Source organism: Eupeodes corollae, chromosome 1 (assembly GCF_945859685.1).
Source record: "Eupeodes corollae chromosome 1, idEupCoro1.1, whole genome shotgun sequence".
Classification (NCBI taxonomy): Eukaryota; Metazoa; Arthropoda; class Insecta; order Diptera; family Syrphidae; genus Eupeodes; species Eupeodes corollae.
In genome coordinates, this window is record NC_079147.1 from 196,900,167 (window position 1) to 196,924,307 (window position 24,141).

Sequence of the window (24,141 nt, forward strand, 5' to 3'; positions counted from 1 at the left end):
CTAAAATTCCTAAGTGTACGATCCAGAGCTTCAGGCTGGTCGCGGCATTATTAATTAAACTTCACTTCACTTTTAATTAAACTTCACTTCACTTTAATCCACTTCTTAATTATTTATTTAATAGAAAAAGTTTTAATATTGATATCTTACAAATATCAAATTGTCATCCATACGTCATTACATAGCTGTCATTTTACGTCAATTACATAGCTGTCATTTGCGTTTTGTTATTCCAAGTCTGATTCTTTTTTGTTATACCACGTTTTATAGTGACTGACGTTTCATGTCAAGTCACACGGGAACGCTGTCGAACGCGATAAAAAGTATTCTATGTCCGTCTCCTGGCTCTAAGCTACCTCCCTACCAATTTTCAGCCAAATCTTTTCTGCCGTTCTTGAGTTATAAGTGGTGTAACTAACACGACTTTCTTTTATATATATATATAAATATATAATATATAATATATAGATATAATATATTTGTTTAGACGGCGGATTCACTAAAAGAACAATAATTACCTACTTTCAAAATATAAATGCTTCAACTAAGTATTGAAGTAAGGGATTATAGATTTGGAAAAAAAACCATGGGTTTTATGAAAAAAAGCTACTTGAAGAATTAATAACTCATAAAAACAAAACAAAGTAACAATATCAGTGTTTTTACAAAATACGGCGTTTATCATCTTAAATGCTTAATAATACGTTTCTAATAGTTTTACGAGTAGAGAATATCATTAGATCCATGATAAACATATAACAACGGACCAAATATACTGATCCAAAAAACTTCGCTTTTTCAGCCAAAAAACACTTTGAAAAATACGATATAAAGAACCAAAATATAAATACACATCCTGTGAACAAAATATTTTTCAACTAAGAAGTCAAATCTAGTGTTTCTACAACGACACGAGCCTTCAAGCACATGTATTTGTATCTTGAACTTCTAGGAAGCTCCAATTTTAAGTCTTCGTCCGTCACAGAAAAAATACCCTTAGAAATAATTATGCCAATCACAGAATTGACGAATGAGTTGCGAATGGATTCTGAACTAGTTTTTGATATTTTTGATATGTTAAAAATCAATCCACAGCTTACTCATTGGATCCTCTAATCGATGCGAATAAAATGAATCAAATATAATTAATATTTTTTTGTTAAATGTTTGTGCATCATTTTTGGTTTCCATTTATTTATTTTCTTTGTTCTTTCTTTTATGTTCTTATAATAATTAAGCGTTTGACAATAATTTGTATTTAGTTTTTAAGTTTAAAAATAAAAAAAACAAAAATTATAAATTACTAAAAGCATTCAACTACCTGTATGTTGTATTATTTATTTGTTAAGTTTGTTTTTTCTATTTTCCATGTTGAATTACGCTTTTTATTTAAAGTGTTTGGTTTTAAATTATTATATCGAAAATGTTTTTCAATCCAAAATTAAACATACATACATATCTACTACTTATCTACTTATACATATACAATATTTATATTTTATAACAAGTTGACTTTTTTTGTTTTTTTAATTATTTATTAATGATTTTTTAATTATTTTTCAGAAAGAAATTTCTTAGAAATTTGTGTATTTTTTTGTCGTCACAAGTTTGTTCATTTTTAAGTTTAGGAATAATTTGTTTTTTAGTATTTTTGGATAATTTTAATATAATTTTTATTTTGTTTTTGTTTTAATTTATCTACAATATTACTATTCTCTTCCTGATGGATGTTAAAAAAGAAAGAATATAAAAGTATCAACATCTAATAAAGGTTAATTAAAAGACTCACTTTTTGTGGTTCTGACGAAGTTGTTCTCGTTTTAAGCTTGTAAAAGCTATATAAATGATGCTATCCAGCTTTCGGTATAATTCCATTAATAATTGATATATACTAAAACTTTTGAAGCAAAATTTGGGTTCAAGTTGATTTTGTTTGAATTAAAGTACAATTTAATGTTAAATTTTGTTAAATTGATAAGACGGTGATCACATTAGACTCTTTGACACTACTCGTTTTGACGTTTAATCACTATCTCGTTAAAAAGAGATAAGGAAGTGAGACAGACTGTTTTATTTTTATATTCATGTGAACAGGATAAAATGATGAAATGTCAAAATATAGGCGCGTCGAAAAGAATCCAATTTTACATTGGTGTTCAACCGTCTGATATAAAATGCTTTTGAGATTAACATGAAGAAAAGATAAATAGCTGGGAACTTTTTAAAAATTCTTTTTATGAATTTAAAATTCATAAAATTTTAAGCTGCATCTTCACTTCATACAATACAATTATAGACACACATTCTTTAAAGACGTTTGTAAAGCTTCTAAGGCTTTTAAGTGTTATCCTTTTGATCAAGCTTCGAAATAAACAAACAGTAAATAATAAATTCTTTATAGTCCCTGGATCTGTCATCCAATGTGAAAATTGAATCAATTTGAAAGCAGATTTTCCCGAATCCTTTCTCAAAATTGTAACTTTTGAACTCTTAAATAACAAGTTATAATGTTCCATAACACATAATTTCCTTGATTTTAGATTTTTTTTAGTCCAAAATTCTGTAGAGTTCGTATACAACAATAAATTGACAAATATTGGGAACTTCGATTTTCGGACAAGATGAATTTTTCGAATTCGAATAATTAAGATTTCGAATTATACTTCAAAGTCAGGCCAGGTTAACAACTTTTAAATGGGACAATCTGTGACTTTGGATGAGTTTTAAAAACTATAAGGTTTAATACAAATTGAAGCAGAATTTTCAATTCGTTTAAATTTTACATACCAACAATTTGAAGGATTTTATTATTTGAAAACAGAAATATTATAAGTTTTTCTTTAAGTCTGAATATCTGTGATTTTTAGTTCGAGTTCAGTTAGAATAAAAAATCACAGAAAATCTTAATTTGTTCAGAAAATTCTCGTAAACTTTTGAAAAGTTTTGACAATTGACATCATTTTGATTTAAGCCTTTTAAAATACAATACATTTTTTTAAGATGCTTCTTTTTGCTACTTTTAATATTAAATAGAAAAAAAATACAATTCAACACAATTTTTTAACATACGCTTAAAAGCTTTTGAGCTTTAAGCTTAACCACAACTTTTCATTTTATAGCTAAAGCTTTTTAACTTAAAAATCAAATTTTTAAATTTCGATTAGTATCACAAAATTTTAAAAAATATTTTGTCACAAACTTTTTTTTATCTTGTATAAACTTTTTTGTTTTAATTTTTTTTTCTTTTTGATAGAGATAAAAAATAAATTTTACTATTTTTTTAAGAACTTGTTTGTTTTTTCTTTCAAAAATTTAGAACAATTTATCAGAAGAGAGAAAGAGAGGTATAACTTCTTTTGTTTTATTTTGTAAATCTTAGTGTGTCTATTTTTTTGGGCGCATTGTTTCCTTATTTCCTTATTTCTTTATTCTTTTTTGTTTTTGTTTAATCGAATTTTGATGAACCTTTATAGCTTGTTGCTAAACAATTATTTATAAATGAACAAACACAATGAATATATTGTTGGGGATATTTTGTATATATTTTAACATGTTCAGCATCTTCGAAACATATTTTCGAGACATCAACGCCACGTTGTTCGCGGTATTTAGCAAAGTTTTCAATATCCTTAAATGAAAAATAAAGAAATCTCAAGGTTAGAAAGAGGAATTATCATAAAAGGCAACACAAAAGTTATCAGGACGATTTATAACTGTCATGTTGACGTATTATTTATATCGGGTTAGTTTTAAATGTCAAATCTAAGTTGACATTTGGGTAGGTTGATAGCTCTTGTGTCAAATAAATTTTAAAATGTGTGAACTTACCTCATATGGTATGACAACATCACCTTTCGAATACATAAATAGTTGAGGAAATTGGTTTGGTTCATTTTTCAAATCATTAAACGGATTTGTTTGCGAGGGCTCGGTTTTCACAAATAGACTTTTAAATGCTGTATAAGTTTCCTATAAACAATACAAACATTTCATTTATTTCAATTATGCTGTCAGTTATGCAAATGCATAATTATTATATAACTTACCTCAACAAACCACATAAAACTCAATGTTAATGTTATGAAAACCGCAGCTAAACAATTACATTTCCTTTTCTCTCTGCCATATATAGCTGTCACTGCTCTAAACAAACCCAACATCCGCCGTTCACCAGGTGCAGAATCAAAAATCATTCCACGTATCTGGATCGGATTTTTATTATTCCTAATTGCTAAAGATATGTGCTGGTACAAATATGCTCCACCATTTGAAAATATGTGAAATATCAATGGATGCGAATCGAAATTCATGTCATGAATAAGTTTAAGAATTTTCTCGCCAATGGGTTTCATTGCAGTTCGTTTCCAGAAGAGTGTTTCCACAGGGGCTGTGTAACGGACTGTAATTAAACTTTGATCCAAAACAAAATATATGTTTACCCCTTGTGTTTGCAAAAATAATATTTAAAAAAAAAATCAAATAATAAAATCTTGAACCGACACAAGATGTAAGAGTTGATATAATATACCACATATTTAATTTCTTTCATTCAACTGATTTAAAGGGGAATGATCTTAGCAACTAATTGATAAAGTTCACATTTTCAAAGGGTATTTTTTAGAGGTAAGAAACAACTTTAAGTTGTTTTTTGACAGATCTAGATGAAGAATAAATTGATTTATTTTGTCCATGGAAAAGCCCATTTTTTTGGCGTGGAAGCTAATTTTTGGTGGAATGGAATGGATACGTCAATAAACAAAACCTCCGTATTTGGAGTGTTGATAATTCGTACGTTTTTGAGGAGGCACCGTTTTATCAACAAAATATGAGTGTTTGGTGTGGTTTATGATGTTGATGGCCATAACGTTACAATCAATGGTGACATGTGATTTAAAAAAAAAAACGGTGCAGTAAGTCACACAGAACGAAACGTTTGGTAAACGCCTTGAATTGGCATCCAGGATATTGAGATTTAACGCTGCCGCTTGGCTGTTAATGAGTGACCACTTTCAAAATACCCAGAATTATTGCCGATATGCGGCCACAAATGTTGGAAAAAGTCACAGAAAATTTGAAGTCTAGTTTACACACAGTCCAAGCCAGCTACAGCAGTCATTTTTCAAAAATAACGCTAAAATATTGTCTTTCGAATAAGAGTGTCTATTTTAAGAGATCAATTTTGTTTAACTTCATTTCAAAGTTTTATACATGTAAAAACACGGTTTATAAAAAATATACCGTTACCTACAGAAAATTTAATGATTGGGGATCATTGCATCTTCATTTTTGTTATCAAAGGAAACAAAAAGGTTAATTGAGGATCAAGCCACTTCTGCTCATAAGGTTTTTATTTGTCAATGATAGCCATCAATTTCAGACTTGATAAAAACAGTGCACTTAATCTTACATACATTTATTTGTTTAGAATCGATTTGATATTTTTATAAGCTTCTATTGGTATTACCTTTTCAAGTTTTACCAATAAATCTTTGACGTTAGGCCTTTTTGCCATAGGTCAGAAACTGGTCATACAGAGTCAATGAACGTTATCAAAACAAATATGAATTATTCTATTTTTTGCCAAAGACTAGGCTAGAAAAAAAAAGGATTAAAAACCTTTAGTACAAATTTTAACTTCCCATAAAAAGTTATTGTAATCGGTCCGATTTGCCGAATTGAAAATTTTGACATTTCTCCATGTTTTAAAGTCCCTAGAGTTGAAATAAAAGATTTTTTTAGAGAAATGTTTGTGCTTGCGTGTGTACGAACGTTTGTTAACCTAAAAATATTGTTAACCCTAAATATCTGACGAACTAATCACGCTAGAGACTTCAATTCCATTTTGTATAATATATATACGAACTTTAGGTTTTATTTAAAATACCAATTTTCAGCTATTTTAATCATGTTTTCGAATATTGTAATGCATTTAAATTATCTTTTTTATAAAAACAAAGCAACAGATTTATAAAATTTGTTTTCTATAATATTTAAATATATTGAGTATAACCTAATAGTTATAAAAATTCTGCAGTCCGTCTTAATACCAATTAATGGTTTTTTTATAAATCAAAAAAAAACTTGAAAAAAAAGTTCACCCCGAAAATTTTACGAACAAAAAATGATTTTATCTCCAAAAAAAATGTTTGCACTGAAGAATCACTTTCAACATTTGATAAAATTTTAAGAAAAATGGAACTGACAGTTTTTTTTATAAAAAATAAAAACCTAAACAAAAATTAATATAAGTTGGTAAAAATTGATTTTCAACTCAAATATTTTGTAAAAAAATTGAGATTATGGCTTCAAACTAATTTTGTCTAATAAAAAATATTTTTTTTAACATTCAATAAAATTTTGAGAAACATTGAATTGACAATTTTCTTACAAAAAATAAAAACCTAAAATAATTAATACTAAAACTTGGTAAGAATGTACTTTCGACTCAAATATCTTTTTAAAAATTAAAAATATTGGCTTCAAAATTAATTTATCTTAAAGAAAATATTGTTTTCGACATTCAGCAATTTTTTTTTATAAAAATCCAACAATCAGCTTTTTCATAAAAAATAAAATCTTCAAAAAATAGTACGCAAATTTGGTAAAAATTCATGTTCGGTTATTGATATCTCGTGAACAATAGAAACTATTGACTTCAAATTCATTTCATTCTTAAAATTTTTTTGTTTATATAAAAAATAAAAACTTTGAACAAATGCTACTAAAATTGGAAAAAATTGGTTTCCGACTAAAATTCGAAATCAACCTATTTCATTATATGCAGAATTTTTGTTGGTAATTTTTCAATTTTAAAGAATAATTCAACTGACAACTTATTTAACGAAACACGAAAACCTAAAAATCTTTTAAGCAAGACAAATTGACAGACGGGATATGATAGTTATCAGTGTGAGTAGTATCTTTACTTTACTTGACTTAAGTCCACGCCATTAATAACCATTACTTTATTCAACACGTAAAAAACGGCAACCAACTTAAGTGATCGGTTCAGACGTAATAATGGACTTGAAGCTAAGGTATGTAAGTTTCTGAATGGCTATCAGATGCTAAAAAATTGCCTTAAAATTAATGCAATTTTATTTGAAAGTTGAATAGAAAGTTAGTCCGGATAAATCTCATTTAAAGCTAAGTATACACGATTGGAAGATCTTTCAATATTGTCGATTATGTGTAAAACATTTTTCACACACAGAAATGGTTGAGAGTTGTAATTAACTAGGCCCTAGTTCTCTATATGAATTGTTGCGCCTTCGTATTTTTGTATTTATTAATTTTTAAAAACAGATAATACAATAAATAGATAATCGAATTGTAAATATTTTTTTAGAGGTGTATAAAAAACTTTTTCTTTCATTTGTGGGCAGTTAATATCGTTACCAAAGGTCTGTTCTCTTTCTAACTATTGTTAACAATCATTAACTATTGTCGATTTTAATCAATATCGTTACTATTTGTTACAATTTGACCTCATCACATTGATTCTAAGCTCCTTGTTAAAGTTGCAAATAGCTACGATTTTTAATAATTCGCAGCTCAGCTTGGGAACCCAGATCCCGTATTGTATGTTAAAGTGAATAAGTATTTTTTCGGGCTTGGGAGAAAACAATGGATGGATGGATGAAAAAAACCAAATTAAACATTTTTTTATGCAATAAACCAATGTTTTTCTTTGACTACTCTTTTTGATTTACATCCTTTTGGTAAAAAAACTAAATATTTCATTCAGGAATTGTTTTATTAATCTCAACTAAATTGAGAATAGGTTAAATTTTCAAGTTATCAACAAATATTTAAGACTAAAAAAGCAAGAATTTGTACATGTCAATAATTTCACACCTGAAACTTTATTTGAATATTTTTTATGTGCAGAAAGTACAAACTTGTAAACTTGTCCATAATAAATAAATAAAAGAGTTATTAAGTTCAGTTTGCATTTGAGTGAAAATACGCTATCAGCTGTCGTTTTGAAATAAGTAGACTTGAGTTGACTTAAGCTATGTGTACACGATTGCAAGAACTTGCAATATTTGCAGATTTTTCCGGAACAAGTTTCTAACAACCATTTAATCAATCAATTTTATCTGTCGAAAGGGCCAAATAAACATTTGCTGCTCTTGATGACAATGGGCAGGTTCAGACATCATCATTCTTTGAAGGTATATTTTGACCAAGGTAGCTAGCTAGTTCTTTAAGTGACATACATTTTAAACTTGGAACTTTACTCCAATAACCTATACCTTTAGTTCATCGTACAAAAATTATCAACAACATTATTGCCTAGAAAACACTCTTCAGGCAAACTTCAAGTCCTTCACGACTTACATTTTGTATTGTTAAGAAATATTTCTTATTTCTTTTTCAATTTTACAAGGATCCCTTTTACCCAAACTTTAAATGAAATCGAGCAAAAAATAAATAAATCATAGAGTAATAAAGTTCAGCTTTCAGTTAAATGAAAAAAACATTATTAATTGTTATTTTGACACAATTTGACTTGAATTGATAGTTAGGGAGATTTTTCTTCAATAAATTTCCAGTCAACTTTCCAATTAAGTTGTCAGCTGGCCAATCAGATGCTAGAAACTTTCCCTACTTTCAAGTCCCTTATGTCGTCTGCACCTGATCAATATCATTCATTTTTTAATTGGTAAAAAGTTTTTGATCAGCATAAACAAAAACAAAAGTGTAGGATTTTGAAAGAATTTAAGAACTACAAAAATCGAAATAATTCACGCCAAAGAAAATAATGAAAAAATATTCATTCACAAAAAAGCTGCAAATTATTGGACGCATGAACTAAATTTTTAACTTACCCAGGAGATGGAGATTTGAAGATATTTGTGGGATGCAAGTTGTGCGGAGAGATTATCTATCTAATGACACGTTTTGGCAAAACGAAGATAAGGCCAAATGGTCAAAAACACAATTTTTAATTGGAAGATACAAAATTGTCTCCAATTGTCAGCCGATTTTCTACCAAAAAATTATCTTATATTTGGATAATAAAGTTGCCTTAATTGGAAAGCAAATTTTTTGGCTTCTAGCCAACCGATACTAGAAACTTGTCTTACTTTCAAGTCCCTTATATTATGACAACATAAGGGACTGAATTTACACTCAACTGAATTCTATGGACGTACATTTTGACCAAGGTAACTAGTTAGTTTTTCAAGTGTCACTTTACTAACCTCTGCCTTCAATTGAAGAAGCTAACGAAACATTTTTGTTTACAAAACACTCCTTATTCAATTCCATCACTACTTGTATTTTGTATTGTAAAGAAATATTTCTTATTCCTTTTCGAATTTGACAAGGAACTTTTTCACATCAAACATTAAAAAAATTTGAGCAGAAAATAAATAAATTGCGGAGTAATAAAATTCAGCCTTCAATAAAATAAAAAAAAAGATTCGCTGCCATGGTGACAAAAATGGACTTGACTTGATAGTTAGGAAGATTTTTATTGATTAACTTTCAAATAAAGTTGCTTTAATTAGAAACCAATTTTTTGGCTACTAACCAATCATATACAAGAAACTTTATTTAGCTTCACGTCCTTTATGTCATGTGACACTTTCCAATGGGCAGGTTCAGACAACATAAGGGACTCCATTTGCAGTCAAATTCATATCTTGAACGTAAATTTTGACCAAGACAACAAGTTAGTTTTTCAAGTGTCATAAATTTCAAATTCAGAACTTAACTTCGCAAAACTCTACTTTAAGTTTATAGTACAAAAAGAACCAAACAAATTACTGCCTACAAAACATTTTTCACGCAAGCTTAAATTCCACCACGATTTGTATTTTGTATTGTAAAGAAATATAAGTTATTTCTTTTCTAAATTAACAAGGAACTCTTTAACAGAAATCATTAAATAAAGTTCTGCAGAAAATAACTAAATCATAGAGTTATAAAGTTTAGCTTTCAGTTGAATGAAAAAACATTATAAACTGTCATTATGATAGAAGTACACTTGACTTAATAGTTAGGGAGATTGTTCTTGACTAACAGTTTCCAGTCAACTTTCCAATAAAGTTGCCTTAATTGGAAGGTAATTTTCAAATACTAGAAACTTGCCTAAATTTCAAGTCCCTTATGTCGCCTGAACCTTCCCAATGACATTTGAATATTTTGTTTGATATAACAGCAATATTTATCAATTGTTCGAAAAGAAATCACTTCTTTTTTTAATTCGTCAACAAAACAGCCTTTTTTTTGGAAACAAAGCTATAAGCAGAGTTCAACAATAACACATTTTAAAATGATTATTTAGCATTTTTATTTCATTTTCAAAAGAGCTTTTGTTGAAATTTTATAAAAAATCTTAATTTATTGTCTGTACAAATGGGAACCAAACTATTTTTGAAATATGCAACTATAAAGCTAAACAACAGACAAAACTTTTAAAAGTAACAAAAAACTATCGACATTGTCATTTGACGCAATGCTAAATAATGCAAAATTAACCCTAATGATTATTATCTCCATAAGAGTTCCAACCACTTTTCTTGTGGTTACCTTGCGGTTTCTGTAGGTACTTTCATTATTATTGTTAACCCCAAATCAACCCCCATTTTTGTAAAGTACCTACATCCTATTAAAAGTACAGAGTTGGTATTTGGTTGAATTAAACCGAACACACAAAAAAACCCACAGACTTGCAAAAATCGATAACAACCAATTAACGATAAAAAGGTTATATTATACGTTAACCTTCATGCACCTCTACGAGTGTCTCCTCCACTTACACGACTATTTTGATGGAGACACACCGAATGACTAATCAAGTGTTATCGCCGCACAATTAAACTTAAAACACCCTCTTCTCTGTAACACTTGCTCCCAGCATATGTAAGCTCTCAAAAATTTGCATTCAAATTAAACTGAAGAAGAAAAATCGATAGGACTTTTAAACTTACCCTCGATCTTCATAAATTTTGGAATATTTCATCAAATAGCGATCCTGACAACCAGCCCATCCGAGCAACATTACGATAGGAACATTCGTCTCCTTGTAGACGAACACAAAATCCGATTCAGCCGAGTCGATTTCCTTCTTGAAATGTGGAGTTGGAAATTTGATAAAGTATTCCAGAGAATCCTCAGGATGCAGGCTTGATTGGTCATGTTGTTGCTGCTGCTGCTGTTGGGAGCTCTGTCGATGCACCAAAGCTCCAGAGTTTCCTGCTCCATTGTTGTTACCGCCATTGCCGCTGCCAGTACCACTCCCAGATCTTGATGGTGAACCACCCGAAGAAGTTCCACCCTTTTGATAGTAGCCCGTTGACGATTGAGCTGTTCGTCGAGGATTTGTCGAGGACGAGGAACCGTAAGGACTACCGTGATCCATGTACGAGGGGTTGCCGTGGGAGGTCATAACTTAAACTTTATTTTAACAAAATTTCAATTGTTTTTATTTGTTTAGTTTTTCTTTTGTAAAGGATTTATTGAATTTTCAGGGATCAAAGAGCGAGAGATGATGTTAATTGATTTTTGTGCTTTGACAACCGGTGCAGGGTTTTCTATATGAAATTTCAAGGATATATTCACACAGATAAAAAGGATTGATTTTTCTTTTAGATGTAGTTCTTTATTTTGTATTCGATTATTTTAATCTTGTTCTTCGGCTCGCTTTAAAGGACGAAAGTTCCACAAATAACAAAAAGGACTCTTTTATGTTTGAAATAAATTTATATCTTTTCTCAAAGTCCTTTTTTATTGAGCTTGTTCAGTTAGGCGGCAGGTGTTCGATGCGGCGATGGCGGTAGACTTATCCATTGCGGGCCAAATGAACGAGTGAGAGCACAGAAAAAGAAAAGCTATTTGATTATTTTTCCTTCTTATTTTTCGTGTCAAAATCCAGGTGTCAAGTGTATGGTATATTTTCACCAGAATTCTCTTCAATTCCATTATGTCCTGGTTTTTCGTACCGAAACGGACATGCGTAGAAGGAAAAAGGATTTTTTGTCGTACCTAAACCTATTCTAAAGCGGGTGGTAAACATGCAATGGCTGATAAAGAGAGGAAAATTGGACATGGAAATTACAATATTGCAAAGGAATCAGAGTGTGTCATTGGTGAATGAATAAATCAAAAGGGAATTGATGAAAAAACGGTACTGTGAAAGAAGTTTCCAAAGAAGAATGGAAGAAAATTACATTTTGAGTTATGTATTGTCTTAGGTTATGCAAATGAAGTTATGGAAAATTTGATTAAGAATATATTTGTTGAGAATCATCATGTTTGGAGATGACTATGGGGCGTATGAGTGCTTTTTTTGGTTTAAAATGTTAAATGTGCTTAGTAGTGCCATAAATTATGTTACAAAACTTCAGATCTTGTTTATCAAAACATCCAAAGAATATTAAATGTTTATCTTATTTTTCTATATAAACGATTATATTATAGTAAGCAATTAATTAATGTAAATATTGTTTAAGTTTTTCATCTTTTATCATGGAGTCAGGCACTAAAGAAAAGAAAATCGCCATAATTGCCTAAGATACGAGTATGTATGTAAGAAAAGATTTCTGGTTAAATTTTCCTGTTTTAAAATTCAATGCGAACTGCAATGATGTTCGGGAATCGGGTTCTCCGCCCGTTTGCTATGTATTTAAGAATAGAAGACAGCCCATAAAATAGTCTTCTGATCGGTGCCTACATTTTTGGAATTAATGTGAAAAAGGTTAACAAGTTTACTATTGAGATAAATAGATTCTTCTATAGAATTCTGGTGAGGCAAAAAAAGTCAAGATCAATATGAAAGCTTTTAGAAAAACTTAACATTTGCTCTCAGGACGTCCATATTTTAATGATTAATATTATTTTTTGTGGTCAGAATTCGGGATCGTGCCCAAAAGACTTCTCACAGGAATTTTTAAATTCTTAAGAAAGGCTTAAAGAAAGCATTGTCAAAAATATCGATAGAAACTGTGCGTGCCACTATAAGTCGATGGCCACAATGCTTAAGGGTGGGTATTTAAGATGAGGTTGATCATTTGAGTGAGTCTACTTTTTTAATTTAACTAATCTTTTGGCCAAATAAATGAAACAACAATGAATTTAAAATATTATATAGTTCTCATGGTCTTATGATGTTTTATAATAATGAATCAGAAATTATGGCACATCATTATAGCCGCAATAGTCAGGAAAGTTAGGTTGCCAATACATTTATGCATGTATACGCACATCTCGAATGACTTTTGTTGTGCTGAGAGACAAAAAGGAGTTACATTCTAGAACGAATTTATACTTGTTAAAATAATGCTACCAAGACTTGTATCCTCCCATTTGAAGATATCTAAAATGAGTCTGATTTTTTAAACATATAAAAGTAATGAGTTAATAATGATAACAACATTCTGTATTTAAATAATCTCTATTTTTTAATGCTCTTAGTACGCTTTAACAACATTTTGAAGTAGGGGAAGTGGGGGCAAGACCATATAAGGGCAAGATCGCCCTACTATTTTTTTTTGGGGGCAAGACCGTTTTGACCCTCAAAATGCAAATTATTATTTGCAAAAGTCACATTCAAACATCTTCGTCTTCTCCAACTCCAGCGCAACTTCATAAGCCCAGCCAGAACACATGGTACATTTTATCCAGCCATCAGTTGGGTTCGATTTGGAAAAAAGCTCCAGACAGAAGATGCAACTACAATCTGCAACACCAATATCCTCATCCTCACTATCAGCAACATTCCTTGAAGCCTGTTGCTTTACTTTTTTTGTGGTTTTTATGGTGACTTGCTTTTTTTATCTTTGTTAGCAACTAAAGCTTCCAGCTCAGCTTTATATGGTGAACTTGTCAAAATTGCCGTTTTTCCCCGCCTTGTCTTTCTCTGAGAACAAGTTCTCTTTCCAGAAGGCTACTTAACAAGCTCCTTTGGCGAAGATAAAATTTAGGCTGTAGTTCCTGACGTTGATGGAGTGTTGTCTAAGGCAGCTAGAGCATCGACGAAGTCTGTGTTAACAAAGTTTTCCTGCGTGGAAATCATTGTTGTTGCAGGTGGTTCAATTGAACGTGCCCTTTCAAGGGGTGCTTCAAAAACATCTTGTAATGTGGAATTTGTGACAAGTTCTTCAGCGACTTCTGTGAAAGGCCTGTTTGTGGTTTCTGTTGGTTCAAACATCCAGTCTTCATACACGTCACTATTTAATGGATAAATTCCAGTCTTCTTAAATGCGTTAACTGCTGTCTGAATGATGGCAGATTTCATGTAAGCGACGCCAAATAGTTCAGGAATTTGATACTCACTAACCATTGATGGTGAATTTGTTTGCATCCATTTTTTGACTTCTGATGAATAATATTGACTCAATGGTGCCATAAACGCAACGTCTAGTGGTTGCATTCGATGCGAACAATGGGTTGGAAAGCATAGAACAACAACATTTTTCTCTCGAGCCTTGTTTATGAATTCCAGGTTTTTGGTATGTGTTAAATGCCAGTCTAGTAATAGTAAAACCGGGTTACCCTTTGTTGGATTCTAATGTTTTAAAAAATGGTCAAACCAAGTTAAAAACAAATCTGTCTGCATCCAACCACTGGGATGATAGACAGCAATTGAACATGGTGGAGCTCTCTCAAGTATGTTTACATGTCTATGCGCTCTGACTCGAGGAAAAACAAACAAAGGCGGTATAAACTGTCCAGAAGCACTCATGCAGATTTCAATTGTTATTGTTTTGCCACGTTCTGCAGCAGTAAGAGTTCCAACCTTATGATTGACATTAAAGATAAAGTATTGACGCTAAGAAAAGAAAAAGGAACTTACCTGGGGTTTTCCTTTCTTAGCCAATACTTTTGATACTTTTTTGGGAACCGTTGATATGCCCGTTTCGTCGACCTTATAAATACGATCAGGTGTGAAGTGGTATTTATTCATTAATTCTGTCAACAGCTCAAAAAACTTAGCGACAGATACTCGATTGAAACCCATGGTTCTGGCTCCAGAGGTTCCTTCCGGCTTACGAAGGCTAATTTTAGGATTCCTCTTCAAAAAATTTTGCACCCACTTATATCCAGCCATCCCAGTTTCTTTGTCAAAATCGTTTTGTATGTTATTTCTTTCTGCTAGTTGGAATGCAAGTTCACGCAAATCCTTGATACTTATGGGGAACAAACAGCTTTCGAGCTGAATTATATGTTCAGATAATTCATTTTCTTGCTCTTTTGTAAACACGGTTTTAATTCAAGACTGCCACGTTGTTTTCCGAATGTAATTTCGTACCATATTAGACTAAAAAACATAAAAAAAGACAGAAATTAGGAAAAGAAAAACCCGTCAGCTATTGAAAACATTGGGGGCACGACCGCATAGGGGCATGACCGCCCATATGCGGTTTTGCCCAATTCGGATCCTACCATAACTTATTGAATTTCTGGTTTAATTCTTTACTTTTCGACTTTTTTTCATAATAAATGATGTTGAAAATGCACTTTCTAAATACTAAAGAGAAAAAGTTAATAATTTTAAGTAATTTACTAATAATAATAAACATTACATTGCACCCAAACGATAACGAACTGACGAAAAATCACAGAAAGTACCGTAACTTCTGGTCTGCTCAACCGAGCTATCTCATACTGTCAGACATGATCGATCATACCAAAAGACACATGTTTTGTTAAAAAGTGTTGCCGTTCAAACTTTTTTCATACAATATAGTACAAAAACGGTTTTGCTCCCATATGCGGGTTTTCCCCCACTTCCCCTACATATTATTTTAAACTGAATTTTTTGTGAGAATAAAGTTTTCAATTTATTTTCCATTTACCAAAACATTTTTTCATAATTAATTACCAATAATCTGTTTTAACATTCTTTGGATTCGTGTTTAGTGGACGCATTTTTTTGTTATACTAAAAAGTTGTTAATTTTTAAGAGTTACAGTCACATCCAAGAATTTCTGGTAATCTGACGATATAGCAGATTTTAAATATGATTGAATGTAAAGGAATTGAAGGAATATGAGTTTCAAATTTGTATGTTTTTGGTAAAAATCGGGTGAATTATTAAAATTATCTATTACACATCTTATTTTATTATTGTTTTCTGGTTTTTGAGACCATCGGAAAGTTGTTTTTATTTTTTTACAGCTATTTCAATTTAAGTTTCCAATTTGTTCAATAAGGTATCTCAAAATCCATCTATCCAGGATAGCCTATCCAACAGGAAATTGAACGCAGCAATTAAAAATGTCCTAAATTCTATCAAAAAATTGTCTAAATTGAGCACAAATTTTTCTTTCTTTCTATTTAGGGACCGCTTGCAGGCAATTGTAAAATTCATCAGTAAAATTCAAATCAGGAGGAATCTGAAACGTTTTACTGATGAGCGTGTATAGCAATCAGTAAGCTTACGTCATTAAATTAAATGTCACTTTGAAGTTTCTATTTGAAGAGTTCGTTTTGTTATTAATTTGTTTGTTATCGTTTGTACTTCTGTGAAATTAAGTTGATCTTATTATGGGTCGTGCAAAAAATAAACAAAATTTATTGACTGCAACAGCTTTAAGTATAATAAGGAAATCAGCTTCTCAAAAAATACGACGCTTTCAAGTACACCCACTTTTTACATACATGGCGAAGGAAAATGTTGTTTTCCTTAGATCATAACACCGAGCTTCGCGCCTCAGACAAATTTTGTACTGTTGCTTTCATCAGTAAAATTTTTAATGATGTGATGTGAACAGTAAAAAATTGGAACACCAACAGTAATTTAAAAAAAAAGAGGCTGGGACGCGACCCACACTGATAACTTCCCATCCCGTCTGTCGATTTGTCTTGCTTAAAAGTTTGTCTATATGTACTCGTATCAATTTTTACCAAATGTGGGTACTATTTTTTGTAGATTTTATTTTTTATGAAAAAACGGACAGTTTGAAAAGCTATTTGAGTCGAAAGTAAATTTTTACCAAGTTTTAGTATTGTTTTTTTTTTAGAGTTTTATTTTTTGTAAAAAAACAGTCAATTTGATTTTTTTCGAAATTTTATCGAATGTTGAAAACAATATTTCTTATAAGATAAAATTAGTTTGAAGCCAATATTTCAAATTTTTGAAAATATATTTGAGTCGAAAACCAACTTTTACCAACTTTTGTTAAATTTTGTTAAGTTTTTAATTGTTTGTACAAAAACTGTCAATTCGATTTTTTCAAAATTTTTTTGAAAGGTAAAAGTAGTTTTAAGCTAATATCTACAATTTTTGGAAATATATTTGAGTCGAAAATCAATTTTTACCAACTTTTATAAACTTTTTAATGTTTTTATTTGTTGTAAAAAAAACTGTCAATTCTATTTTTCTCAAAATTTGTCCTAATGTAGAAAACAATATTTCTTATAAGTAAAAATTAGTAAGAAGCTATTATCTCAAATTTTTGAAAAGATATTTGAGTCGAAAATCATTGTTTACCAACTTTTGTTAATTTTTTTCGGTTTTTAATTTTTTGTAAAAAAAATTGTCAATTCGATTTTTTTTTTTAAATTTTACTGAAGGTTGGCAACAATATTTTTTGAAAGATAAAAGTAAATTAAAACCAATATCTCAAATTTTTGAAAAGATATTTGAGTCGAAAATCAATTTTTACCAACTTTTAGTAATGTTTTGTTTAGATTTTTATTTTTTTTGTAAAAAAAACTGTCAATTCGATTTTTCTCAACATTAAAACAATATTTCTAATAAGATAAAATAAGTTTGAAGCTTAAATTTCAAGTTCTTGAAAAAATATTTGAATCGATATTTTCAATTTTTACCAACTTTGAGTAATGTTTTTTTTAGATGTTTATTTTTTATAAAAAAAAACTGTCAATTCGATTTTTCTCAAAAATTTATCAGATGTCAAAAACATTTTTCTTTATTGTGCAAAATTGTTTTGGAGATGAAATCAAATTTTAGTCGTAAAATTTTGAAGGTGAAACATTTTTTTTTCAGTTTTTTTTTTATTTATAAAAATAAACCGTTAAATGGATTTTTTTTTCAAAATATGTATTTCTTTGATATCAAATTACAATATATTATATAAAATTTAATTCAAGTCGCTAGCATTTTTGTTTCGTAAGATATTTAGGGTTAACCAAAATGTTCACCTTTTTTCAAACTGCTATGGTAAAAAAAACCACCCACGCAATTTTCTTGAGAGCCCTTTCTGCATCTTTCTGCCTTATTATCTGTATAACAAAATTTATTTGAAATCGAAATCTCTTCTGGTTCTTGAGCTATGAACGACGAAAAAAACGTCGCGAACGTACGTACGAACAAACGCACGCACAGACATCTTTCTAAAAATCTTTTATTTCGACTCTAAGGACCTTGAAACGTGGAGAAATGTCAAAATTTTCAATTTGACAAATCGGACCCATTACAATAACTTCCTATGGGAAGTTAAAAATTGCTAAAAGTTAAAGTAGCGATTCCGTAATTTTAACTTTAGCAAATTGTTATGTTAAAATCGTTCAAAATTAGGTAAATCGTGTTTAAAGGTTAGTAAATTGCTAAAAATGTCTTTAACATTTTACTTAATCGTTTAAAATTTTGCGCAATTAAATGAGATTTGTTGTTAAGATTTAAGTAAAATTTTTAGAAAATAATCTATTCAGAGTTTATTTTACAAACAAAAGTGAATATTGGTTTAACGTGTCGAACACTCGAAAGCTTAAGCTTTAATAATTGACTACACGGTTTTCATAAACCTTTAAATAGCAGTCCATTATTATTTTAAAGGGGACCAAAGGGGAGGTATCAGTGTCGATTTTATCTTTTTTAATATCTTACTTAACTTAAGGGCGCTACAGTCCTGTGTGAACTAGGGCCTAATATCTTACAAATCTTAATGTGCCAAATTCTCTGAAATCGTTTTACGTAGGGAATTTAATTGTATTTAAGCAGAAATTATGACATAACTTTTAAGCTACACAGCTAAGCTACGGTTCAAAGTTCAGTTTATCATTTTTAATCTTTTTTTTTCTTTTGTGTAGTTTTTAAATTTCAAATCGGAGACAATTTGAACAAATAAGCCTAAGAAAATTTATTCGATTTACTGTTGAAAACATTTTAAAATACGTTTCTAAGGTTTATATGAAATGGTGCTAAAAAAATCGTTCGGAAAACATACCTTGAATAGTTATTTTCTCAAGAACACCTTAAAATTGAAAGAATTTCTTGTTTAAACATATCTTAATTTTAATAATTTTGCCGATTTTTGTGCAGATGAAACGATACATTTTTTTTAATTAATTAAAATATAAGAAAAATATATTCAAAGTCTAAGCTGGAAGAATAAGAAGGGTCGTTTTTCTGTACTTAATTGCAACAGGTTATCTATACTTTTGTCGCTATTGATTAAAGGTTAATTAGAGCTTTTGGCTATGTTTGAGGTTATTAACAATACAAAAAATAAAGCCACATATTCCTCTCAGAAATAGGCCACTAACCCTAAGCCCAAAAGCTAATCTGTCGACAAAAGCCGCTCCGTTAAAATAGAGTAATTCTACAAGTTTAGATTGCAGACAAACCTGTGAAAAAGTAATAAACAAATAAAACTACAATTGTCTCAAATAACTACATCTCTGGCTTTGCCTTCGAAAAAAAACAGTAATTTAGTTAAATTGCCTAAATAATAATTGACTTCTCGAAGATTTTGGTAAAAATCAATACAAATAAAAAAGGTTTCCATCTATCCATTTATCATTTTATTTAGTATAATATATGTTATTTGTTTTTATTTCAAATTTAAAGACACATTTATAAAATCTCTATTAATACATATAATAATATCCGTAAAACATATTTTTATTTTTAAACTTAATTTATTATTATGTATATACTTTTATTTTTTATTTATTAATTATTATTTTTCTTATACCAGATTAATAAACATTTAATGTTCTTTTTTAATTCAGCGATCAAAAATATTATGAAAAAATAAAAAATCTTATATTTTTTGTTTCAAATAAAAAACTTAATTTGATATTAATTTTTTCTTGTTATCTATTTTTTGGCCAAAAATTTGCAAGAACACAAAAAATATAAAAAAACATATTCTTCGGAATGCGATTCGGAATGAATAAAATAACCAAGATAAACTTAATTAGCATTTACTTTGGTTTTAGTTTGATTGTTGTTTTTTTGTTAATAAGCATTATTTTTATTTTATTCTTATAACTAGAAAATATTAAAGCAAGAATAAAAACTTAGTAAACAAAAAAGAAAAATGAGTATAAATACAAATTTGCTCAGTTCTTTATTTTTTAGTTTCTTTTAATAAAAATTTTAAAACGATCAAAACACCACCAAACACAAAAAATGAGATACAAAAATTTCAAATAAAAATAAAATAAAATATTGTTAAAAATCAGTACGCAAGCGTTTTTGATAAAATTTGCCATAAACAAGGAAATAAAACAAAAACAAAAAATAAATAAAAATAAAAATAACAAACAAACTAAATATGTTAAACAACTACGGCACCAGCCTCTGATCGACTGGTTGGAAGATCTGGACAGTTTTTCCACGTATCTGATAGTGGATCATAACACTCTACTGCACTGATTGTAACCTGAGCGCGATAAAAATTCACTTCACATGGCTGCAAATAGAAACAGAATACAGAGTCTAAAGAAAATTCAAGGAATTTTAAACTCAAACTATAACCGACCTGATCTCCACCAGCCACATAAAGTAATCCATCAGCAGCAGCCACAGCCGGAATAGCTCTGCTCACTGACATAGGACTCACAGTAATCCATTTATCCTCATCGAAACTATAACGTTCCACCGAACTCAACACATCCTGATGACTACTATTACCACCAACTACATAAAGATAACGATCCAAAATGGCTACACCCATTTGACACCGAGCCATTTGCATTCTGGCTAGCGGAGTCCATTCCCGGGTCACGGGGTTATAACTTGAAAAAAAGAAGGTTTTCATTTTTACTAAAAAAACAAATATTAGAAAACTCTCTTTCTTTCACCTGATCAAATCGGGCAAATGACGCGTGGTGGTGGTGCATCCGCCCACTATGTAAATCAATCCTTCAAAACTCACCACTCCCATGCTGAAGCGGGCCTCTGGCATATCGCCCATCATTGTCCAAGTATCACTTTCAGGATCGTAGCATTCCATCGATCCTCCTATGTCATCTCCAATCCATCCACCCACAGCCAGAAGCTTCTGTCCCAGAGTGCACAGGCCGAATTCACACCTTGGCACTATCATCGGTGCTATGGGACTCCAATTGTCATTCTGCGGATCGTACACCTCACCATTGGCCAGAATCTGGCTTCCACGCTCTCCTCCAATTACGTATATCTTTCCATTTAAAGCCGCCACGCCCGGCAAGATTCTCCCGATTTCCATGGGGGCAGTTTCGCTCCATTCCCGGCGGAATATGTCAAATTTAGCAACCGTTTCGAAGATGCAATCGGCTGGATTCCAGGTTCGTGGTGTCTCTCGACGCGATCCACCTATGATGTAAATATTCTTTTTGGCAAGCAATCGAGGGCACACACGCAACGGAACCAATTGACCCCGTTTGGAAGCAATATCGCGACAAATCGATCGCAAAGCCACCTTCATTGACATGTCACGACAATCCTTAAGGGCTTGATCGATTACTTTCACTGGCACCAATGCCAAACGGACATGCGAGAGTATATCGAAAACATAACAACGGCGCTGAGTGACATCATGTTTTATCCAACGAAGGGCAGCCTGGAATACTTGAGATTCACTATCGACACGCAGCATTTCAGAGGTGAGAAGCTGTGATAGAAGTGTTTGCGGAGTATCGAGAAATTCATCTTCAACGGAAATCTTTACAAAACAAGAAAAAAGAATTGAATTGAAAAATAAACAAAAGTTTTTCCAACATCAACTCACTGCTGGAAAATTCGAATGCACATAGTTCAATGCACTTTTGGCCAATGAAAGGCAGTTATGTGCCTCGGCAAAGCGCAATATACCCAAAGCATTCGTCGAATGCAGCTCACGGCACAGAAACTCACAACAACCCTCGACCACTTCAGGCAATTGAAGCATATCAGCTGCGGCCAGCAGCTCTTGGACATTTGTCTGTAACATAAAGAGGCAAAACGATAACGAAACACACAAACAAAATAGAGACAAAAGAAAATAAATCAACTCTCTCTGCCGAACCTGAATGATTTCACATCGTCCAGTGTAAATAAAGTCTAGAAGAATATGAAGAATATCTCCGTCGATAGTATGGAGAATAACCGATTTCTGTTTTCCCTCGTTTAGACCCAATTCCGGACGAAACATCGCCTCGAAATACGCACTCGCAGCACTGAGCACAGCTCGATGAGCATTGAATGTCGTTCCGCCAGCTATGATTTCCACATCACAAAATCGTGACTGTTCACGTAGTTTGTTCAAATTGGCCAAAACCTTGAACGGGAATTGGGCATTCGAATACGGCGGCGGACGCCTCGAAGAATCTGTATTGGAATTCGCGTCTCCGCTCAGGAAGTTGCCCCCACCGCCGCCACCTCCTCCTCCACCACCATCGGAATTGCGACAGAACTCCTTGTGCAATGAGTATGTCTTAAGCGGTGGCATATTGTCGTTGTTGCCTGTGCTGTTGCTACTGCTTTGAGGTTCGAAAATTTTGGTGGTATAGAATTTCGAGGATTCTGCACTTGCAATTGGAGCTTTGCTCGGCTTGATTTAGTTGTTAGTTGGTTGATAGACCACCCAACCACCAATTACCCGATTTGAATCTATTTTGTTCTTGGATTTATTCGATTTCTAAAGAGTTTATTCGATTTTTTTTAATTGAAAGATAGAAAAAAATATGTGAGGGGTTTTCCTATAACTCTTTGTTTTTCTTCTCGATATCTCAAGCTTGAGCACACACTCCGACACTAAGCTTCGACGAAATTAATTAAAGATCAGTTCAAGAGGGTTGAATTTAAGATTTCTTTTAATTGGTTTTAATTAAATTTGAAATTTATGTGTGTACAAAAAAAGAAGAATTTTTATTCTTATTAGAAACGCCCATCAGCACTCAACACTTCACTGGCAGCAGCAGATACAGCTGATTTTTTCATTTTTATTTCTTCTCTGATATGTGGGAAATTTTGCAGGGATTTTTTGTGACACCAGTTTGACAGTTGTTGAAGTTGAGGGGATATTTTTAATGGGTTAATATTAGACGGAGATAGATAGTTCGTTTCACGTAAACAAACAGGTTGAGAAAGGGAGACTGATAATTGTTGATGTATAACAGTATTCTTTGATACGTTTGTTTGCTTCTTGGTAATTGTTTTTCTATTACATTAAAGTTCTATTTTATTTTGTAATTGGAATTTGATTTAATTTTATCTTTTTATCCTTTTTATTTAAAACTCAACCTGAGGGATGGCTGTATTCAGCAACAAAATCAAGGTTAATAAAACTCAAACCTTTAGAATTGTGGACAAAAATTCAAAATATTAAAGTGAAATATTTCTTTTGACAACATCCATCAGCTCAATATTTCGAAAGGTTTAGTTGTTTAGTTTATCTTGAACTGCTACTAGTTTTCGATATCTATATATATAAAATATTCCTGTCACAGTGTTAGTGGCCATATTCCTCCGAAACGGCTTAACCCATTTCAATGAAATTTTGCATATACATTCGGTAGGTCTGAGAATAGGTTTTTATCTATTTTTTATATTCCTAAGTGCTATTGTTTAATAAATATTGTTAATTTAATAATTTTAAACTCTGTCGATAACTGCGCACGTGATTATTGATCAGTTTTTCTTTGTAGGAGCTGTAATTGTTTATTATTTATATTTGTCTTATTCATAATTTAATAAAAGTTTAGTTCTCACATTAACTTAATACCTCAAAAATACTTAAGACGTGTCGCAAGCTCCCGTGAACAACGCCTATTGTATTAAACGTATTATATTTCATTTATTTCACTATATTTAATTCATTTATTAATTTCTTTATTATATATATAATTCTTTATTATAATTATAATTCATTTCATTCATTTCAATTCAACATTCAAAATCAAAGGCCAAATATATCAATAATGGGCTCATTGCTGCCAATGCCGAACGAAGCATCTAAATTTTTACAAATTTAC

At 30.9% G+C, this 24,141-nt stretch overlaps 2 protein-coding genes across 2 annotated transcripts; both read right to left on the reverse strand.

Moving 5' to 3' along the window:
* Positions 1 to 1,144: 1,144 nt before the first annotated feature.
* On the reverse strand, positions 1,145 to 11,795 carry LOC129941145 (transmembrane protein 53). The gene is made up of 4 exons (XM_056049705.1): positions 10,944 to 11,795; positions 4,047 to 4,410; positions 3,829 to 3,969; positions 1,145 to 3,628 (listed from the first exon to the last, which is right to left on the reverse strand). Exons 1-4 carry the CDS (start codon positions 11,399 to 11,401, stop codon positions 3,446 to 3,448), a joined length of 1,146 nt encoding a protein of 381 aa, XP_055905680.1. The 5' UTR covers positions 11,402 to 11,795; the 3' UTR covers positions 1,145 to 3,445.
* An 8,453-nt stretch (positions 11,796 to 20,248) lies between these two features.
* On the reverse strand, positions 20,249 to 23,106 carry LOC129940628 (actin-binding protein IPP). The gene is made up of 5 exons (XM_056049018.1): positions 22,194 to 23,106; positions 21,918 to 22,109; positions 21,010 to 21,851; positions 20,688 to 20,943; positions 20,249 to 20,618 (listed from the first exon to the last, which is right to left on the reverse strand). Exons 1-5 carry the CDS (start codon positions 22,614 to 22,616, stop codon positions 20,484 to 20,486), a joined length of 1,848 nt encoding a protein of 615 aa, XP_055904993.1. The 5' UTR covers positions 22,617 to 23,106; the 3' UTR covers positions 20,249 to 20,483.
* Positions 23,107 to 24,141: the final 1,035 nt, after the last annotated feature.

Coding starts and splice junctions, on each gene's coding strand:
- LOC129941145 (XM_056049705.1), bottom strand. CDS start 11,401: ATGACCTCCCACGGCAACCCCTCGTACATGGATCACGGTAGTCCTTAC. Junction 3,970..4,046: donor GTTTTATGTGGTTTGTTGAG/GTAAGTTATATA, acceptor TATTGTTTATAG/GAAACTTATACAGCATTTAA. Junction 3,629..3,828: donor ATGTTGTCATACCATATGAG/GTAAGTTCACAC, acceptor TTTTCATTTAAG/GATATTGAAAACTTTGCTAA.
- LOC129940628 (XM_056049018.1), bottom strand. CDS start 22,616: ATGCCACCGCTTAAGACATACTCATTGCACAAGGAGTTCTGTCGCAAT. Junction 20,944..21,009: donor CATTTGCCCGATTTGATCAG/GTGAAAGAAAGA, acceptor CTTTTTTTCAAG/TTATAACCCCGTGACCCGGG. Junction 20,619..20,687: donor ATGTGGCTGGTGGAGATCAG/GTCGGTTATAGT, acceptor TTCTATTTGCAG/CCATGTGAAGTGAATTTTTA.